Below are 6784 nucleotides of genomic sequence, written 5' to 3'. Positions count from 1 at the left end.
ATACTTGTTCATACTTTCACTTCTCTAAGTAGTAGACATTTCAGCATAAAAGTTGTTTTGCACATAAGCAAGGATCCATTTTTCTCGAATGGAATACAACTTCTTTAGCCAACTATTTTCTTGCAAATCATACTTTTCAATTATTTCAGCCTATTCCGATTCAAACTCATCAGGAACTAATGTATAATGGATGCATTTAAAATATTGATTCTTAAAATCATCAAATTGGTGGTAAACATGGCTAAGATTTTTAGGAAATTTTTTTTCAATATGCCACTTGCAAAAATGATGTTTAGTATGTGGTAAAACCTTTGCAACTGCATTAGTTATAGCCACATCTTGATCCGTAATGATTGTTTTGGATGATATCCAAACATTGCTTCCAACCAAGTGTTCAATAGCCAAACAAATGTTTCTTTTGTCTCATCCCACAACAAAGCACAACCAAATAAAATGGATTGGTAATGGTGATTAACTCCAGTGAAAGGAACAAAAGGCACTTTATACCTATTTGTTAGATAAGTTGGGTCAAAAGCTACAACATAACCAAAATACTTATATGCCATTTTGGACCTAGAATCAGCCCAAAAGCAATTCGCTAGTTGACCTTCTGCATCCATTTGTATTGCATAAAAGAATCTTGGATTCTTCAACTGACATTCTTTGAAATAAGTCAGCACTAACTGCGCATCTTTTTTTTGAAGCTGTTTCTGCCTTCTATTACTCAAATAATTTTGAATATCACGCTCAGTTAAACCAACCATATCAATGCCACCTGATTATTAGTTAAAACTGACATGATTTTACTAGAATAAATTCTTGAATCATCAAGTACATCAATTAAATTCTGTTGAACTCTTGTTTTTTTTTTGTGAACAAGTAAAAATTGAGCACTTTTTGGAGTAGCAAGCTCGTGAGTGTGATCTTTTATAAATCTACAAATTAACCATTTGTCATCATCTTTTTTGGACACATAAATCATGGCTTTGCATCCCATTCGTGTCTCATTTGATGGTGCTTGAATTCTATCTTCCCTTTCGAGATACTTTTTATTGTGATAACCTTCCTTTGAACAAATAAATTCCTGTCAAATAATCAATTGAGTTTTTTGAGATTTCGTAATACGACTCTTACGAATTTCAAATCCTTCCCATTTTGCATATTTAATATAGTACTCTAAAGCCTCTTCCAAAGATTGAAACTCTATTCCAGTAAATGGTTCTAAAACCTCATGATTTTTATCAGCTAACTCTGTAATAATTTCATAATCATATTCCTAACCAACTTTATCAACATTTTATTCTTTATCAGAAGATGTTGCCATCACCTGTAGCAAGAATTGAAAACCTTATCAATCAATTAAGATAAAAATTTGAATCACCTCCAATTCCATGCCATTATATATATCATGATCAAGTGACATTTTCTTATCATCTTATTGTTGATATTCCAACACCTAAATCCCAAAAACACATACAAGGTAAAAGAACTTTATAATATGAAACAGATCCAAACTAAATGAAAATAGTGCATAAAGTCATTCTTTTACAATTCATTAAAACAGAGCAAACAATAGTTAAAAGACCAATGAGGTTTACATTATGAAGCATTGTTGATGAGCCAATCTCACCAGCCTTATTATCTGTTCCAAATTTTCTTTAATGAAAAAAATATTACGTTGGCATAATAATGATCAATATTATTTAATAAGTAAAAAATCAAATACATAATCTAGCCAAGAAGAAAAAGCTACATAAGAATATTTCATGATCAGTAACAGGGCACGACAAAAACATCTACAGTCTTCAACAACGTCTATTTACCAAAGTCATGATGAGGCTAACCACACATTTTCACAATCATAACAGTACAAAAGGTCCAGCATCCCAATTTTGAGATCATATTTGACCAACCTCTTATCTAGATCGATTAGCATGTTTTGATCAAACTTTAACTGGAAGAGAAAATTCTCAGATACTTTGAAATAGCACTGATTTTGAAACTTTTCATAAGTAGAATATTATCAGTAAACAGAAAGTTGATAATCTAAAAAACACAGTAGAACAGAAATCAACTAGCATAATGCTAAAACAAATTTCTAATACTTCCAACTTAATATGGTTGCTTACAGTAGCAAACTTGAAGGAAATCCAAAGACAGGCACTTATCAAATATAACCATACAACCCCATCACCTACAGAGGAAAAATGTAACAGCTCTTTATCACATAATTCCAACCCTTTCATTCAATATAATACAATATATCCTTTCCTAGATATGCATAAGACAAATTGACCACATAGAAGACAACATATTGCCAACTCCTTCACTCACCTCCTTAACATTACTAATTTTAACCCACACTTACAGTGAACATAAAAAGCCATGAATTCTCCTCCACCTATCAATTTTTCAATTCAAACTGCTTAATTAAATACCTATGATCAAACAATTTTACCTATGATCAATCAATTAATGAAAATTTCGAAGCGGAATTCAACTTACCAAGTAAAGAAATCATGAAATTTGACTGAGATGGAAAGCTTACCCAGTAAAAAGAATTGGAAAATCAAAAGAAGAAGGCGGTAAATGCAGAGGGAGGTGACAAAGAAGAGAAAAGTTTTAATTTTAATTAATTAACCCTAAATAAATTTATTAATTTTTATTTTTAAGGGCTTGAAATTTTAAAATTTATTCATTAATAAGGTGTTATTGTATTATTTACTGATAGTGTATAGAAATGATACACTGTCAGTGTATGAAATATTAATCCATGAATTAAAAGTTACTTCCCATTAATTAAACCATTATTTGAGAAGTTGAGGATTAAACGGTGAACCATTCATCCTCGAATACTTCAATTAGCTTATTACTTAATGAGGCAATGACCATTTCTTTCTTTCCCAACGTCTACCTTCGCTCTTTTATTTTTGCATCTATTTTTTTTAATTCGAATTTTTGCATTTGTTTATTTTCTTTCCCGTGTTTGCTTTTTATGTCTCTTTATTTCCTCAAATCTCTCCCAAATTGAATCATAACCAATGTTTCAAACTCCACTTCCCTGTTAGATCTATCATGGGTGGTAGTGCTTCTCAAATTACAAACAACTCATTCTCATTTCATTCGTCTTCTTCTTTTCCCTATCTAGTCCTAATCACGTTTATCTGATACCTAGATTTTCTTTTTTCCTTTTTCTCTAATTTCATTAATCCATGACAACATTCTTTTCTCAGAGAAATAGAGAAAGAAATGACTATAACAGCTAGCTTTCTTTCTTCTATTAATTTACAAGTTCCTGGTTGGTCCTTTTTTTTTAATATGCTTCTCTGCATTGATATAATATAATATATTGTCTTACATGTCATCATGTAGATGAACAGAATAGAAGAAATAAATAAAGATGAAACTTAGTTTCTATCATATATTAGTTTCATCTTACAAGACGTGCCTGCCATAAACTTGATAAACGTTTTTGACTAAACCATGCAAATGCAAGCATGATTTTCTCCGTAATACCAAGCAACCAAATTGCTAGATTCATGTGATTTTTCATTTTTGTTTTTTATGTGTTGATTAGGAATTCTGTGGAGGGTTATATATCATCGTGTTCCCTATTGATGTCATCAAAAACTAATAAAACGCTCGACTACTCTGACACTGAGGTAAGTACAATTCCATTTCTATCTCATTTATGTATTTTCAATTCAATTCCAACAACAATTGTTCTTAGTCATTGATGATACAGTTGAGCGATATTTCCTTGGGAACAGGATCTCCTCACTACAAAATAACAGATTTACATTCCACCAAAAAGAATATTTTAACCTTCCCTCCTGACCAGAGAAAGGTGGATAGAACGGCTAAAATTAGTGCCAATTCACCTCCTGGACCTGGATATTCAACTCCAATTCCAAAAGTGAATGAAAATGTACCTTCTAACCGGCAATACGATCCCACAATGATGGATCTTGTTAAGAAGCCCAAGATGCCGCCAAATGATGCAAGAAATACCAATTCGATGCAAAACAATCTTGTCCATGTCCCAGGGAGTATAAACAACAGTCGTAGTGATAGCCTGGAGAGCTCCACTACTCCCCTTAGGCCTCACACAGGTGGTGATGGACGGTGGGATGCCATTAATACGGTCAGTGCCAAAGGCCCAATTGGTCTAAACAATTTCCGGCGTTTGAAGCGCCTTGGATATGGAGACATTGGAAGTGTATATCTTGTGGAACTCAGAGGAACCAATGCCTACTTCGCTATGAAAGTAATGGACAAGGCATCCCTGGCTAGTAGAAACAAGGTATTGCGAGCACAAACGGAACGAGAGATTCTTGGTCTTCTTGATCATCCTTTCTTGCCAACTCTGTATTCATATTTTGAGACAGACAAGTTTTATTGTCTGGTCATGGAGTTCTGTAGGGGCGGCAATCTTCATTCTCTCCGCCAAAAGCAACCCAACAAGCATTTTACAGAGGAAGCTGGACGGTTAGTACCCCTTTTATGAATTCGTCCATTCTTTTTATTTTTCTCCCATCTGTCAATTCGTTTATTTTCACTATGCATTGAGGATATGTTGGTTAGGGCAGCCAGGATCGGATTAACAGCTGTAGAATTATACTTCTATGTAAAAATAGCATATTGTGCTCAATTAGAGTTAATATATAATGCCGATGTTTCATTTGGTTTTAGCAGGTTCTTTGCATCAGAAGTATTGCTGGCACTAGAGTATCTGCACATGCTAGGTATAGTATACAGGGACTTAAAGCCAGAAAATGTTCTGGTAAGAGATGAAGGCCATATCATGCTTTCAGATTTTGACTTATCGCTCCGTTGCTCTGTCAGTCCAACACTGGTGAAATCTTCATCTACACATCAAACGAGCAATAGTGGTGGCACTGGTGGCATTTTGGATAATGAGTTTGCAGCTGTACATGGTTGTATGCAGCCATCAACATTTTTCCCCCGCATTTTGCCTGGTAAAAAAAATCGTAAATCTAAATCAGATTTTGGCCTCTTTCTCGGAGGCACCATGCCAGAGTTAATGGCAGAACCTACCGATGTTCGTTCAATGTCCTTCGTCGGGACGCATGAATATTTAGCCCCGGAAATCATTCGAGGAGAAGGTCATGGCAGTGCAGTGGACTGGTGGACATTCGGCATCTTCTTGTATGAACTCTTGCTTGGCACAACTCCATTCAAGGGACAAGGAAATCGAGCCACACTTATCAATGTTGTAGAGCAGCCGCTGAGATTCCCAGAAACTCCACAAGTGAGTTTCGTGGCTCGTGATCTCATACGAGGGCTCCTGGTAAAAGAACCAAGCAAACGACTAGCAAGCAAAAGAGGAGCAACGGAAATAAAACAGCATCCATTTTTTGAGGGAGTCAATTGGGCTTTGGTCAGAAGCGCCATGCCTCCCCACGTACCTGAACCTCTAGACTTCTCACATTTCGCTAGCAACGATGACAAGAAGAACAACCCTGCTCCTCATCTTGGAGTTGGGGGTGATAAAAACAGTGCTACCACTTCTGCTAATTACATAGAATTTGAGTACTTTTAGCAATACCACTACAAAATGTGAATTTTAATAATTATTCCTATATATATATATATATATATATAGTATATACTCGTTAAGAGTGATTATGTTTGTTTTATACTTAGGAAATGAAGTTTTTGGTTACAACCTCTCCAGTTATTGTTACTAGAAATATGTTTGCCCCCATCATTTTTTTAACACTCGAGATAAGTAAAAATATTAGCTTTTTTGTAATTTTTTTATTATATTAGAAACTAAATATAGTATGTAATAATAATAATAATAATAATAATAATAATAATAATAATAATAATAATAATAATAATAATAATAATAATAATAATAATAATAATAAATAGTGTATATCAAATTGTGTTCTGTATGATAATAAAATGAACAATTAGGTAAAAAATATGTAATTATATATTAACAGAGAATAACGAAGCTACTTTGAAGTTATTTGCAATAATAAAATATTCATACAAATCGGTAATACTACATTCAAATTAATAAGATAGGCAATTATAGTTAAAATAAAGGTAAAGTATGTTGGAAACTTTAGATTATTGAAAATAAAACGTCTAATTAAATAACTAATAGGTGTTGTGTGTGAGGGTGACAATCAATGCAATCTTTTATTGAAAAAAAAAAAAATTTGGGTAAGGCATTTTCAAGGAGACTTTTTAAGGATAATAGTTTCCTCACTAAAATGAAAATGGTCTCAACAAAAGTTGTCTCCAAGATATAATGCCCAAACGAAGAAGAATAAGATAGCACTTCAAGTTATTTTTAAATACACTTAAACCAAAACCAGAAAATAAAAGTTTAGAGAGAGAAAATCTGATTTTTTATTTTAAAATATGTAAAGATGTGTTAAAATGAATGTTAAGGATATATTAATAAGCCCCAAAAGATATCTTAAACATCTTTCCACGAATAGACACCTTTAGATGAAGAAACATCTTTTTTGGAACGAAACAGCATGTCCAACGTACATATTTTTTTTTACTTTCCAAGAAGGCTAATCAATTGCCCCTTAAAGGAAGTCGACTACCCATGCCTATATTTCTGCCAAAATGTCACCCCAGAGTTTGTGACAAATTTTGTTCATAGGCATATGCTAGGACAGTTGCTCTTCTCTGGTAGTTGATAAGGTCGTTAGTTGCTCATTCTTTACTTTATTCCAATGACTTTTTCATACTTCCAAAACATCATTTCTCATAATATATGGATACTAAATGA

The 6784-nt window shown here is 33.3% G+C and overlaps 1 protein-coding gene and 1 pseudogene across 1 annotated transcript; one reads left to right on the top strand and one right to left on the bottom strand.

Moving 5' to 3' along the window:
* Positions 1-326: 326 nt before the first annotated feature.
* LOC149519047 (protein FAR1-RELATED SEQUENCE 5 pseudogene) lies at positions 327-1423 on the bottom strand (annotated as a pseudogene).
* Positions 1424-1587: 164 nt separating this feature from the next.
* On the top strand, positions 1588-5563 carry LOC111287718 (serine/threonine-protein kinase RHS3-like). Its single transcript, XM_022878391.2, has 4 exons — positions 1588-1592; positions 3578-3662; positions 3746-4488; positions 4696-5563. The coding sequence occupies exons 1-4, from the start codon at positions 1588-1590 to the stop codon at positions 5561-5563; spliced, it is 1701 nt and encodes a 566-aa protein (XP_022734126.2).
* Positions 5564-6784: the final 1221 nt, after the last annotated feature.

Source organism: Durio zibethinus, chromosome 4, assembly GCF_047325235.1.
Source record: "Durio zibethinus cultivar Kanyao isolate XHJ-2024 chromosome 4, ASM4732523v1, whole genome shotgun sequence".
Taxonomy (NCBI): domain Eukaryota; kingdom Viridiplantae; phylum Streptophyta; class Magnoliopsida; order Malvales; family Malvaceae; genus Durio; species Durio zibethinus.
The sequence above is the reverse complement of the archived record's forward strand: the minus strand, read 5'-3'. Positions and strand labels throughout refer to the sequence as shown.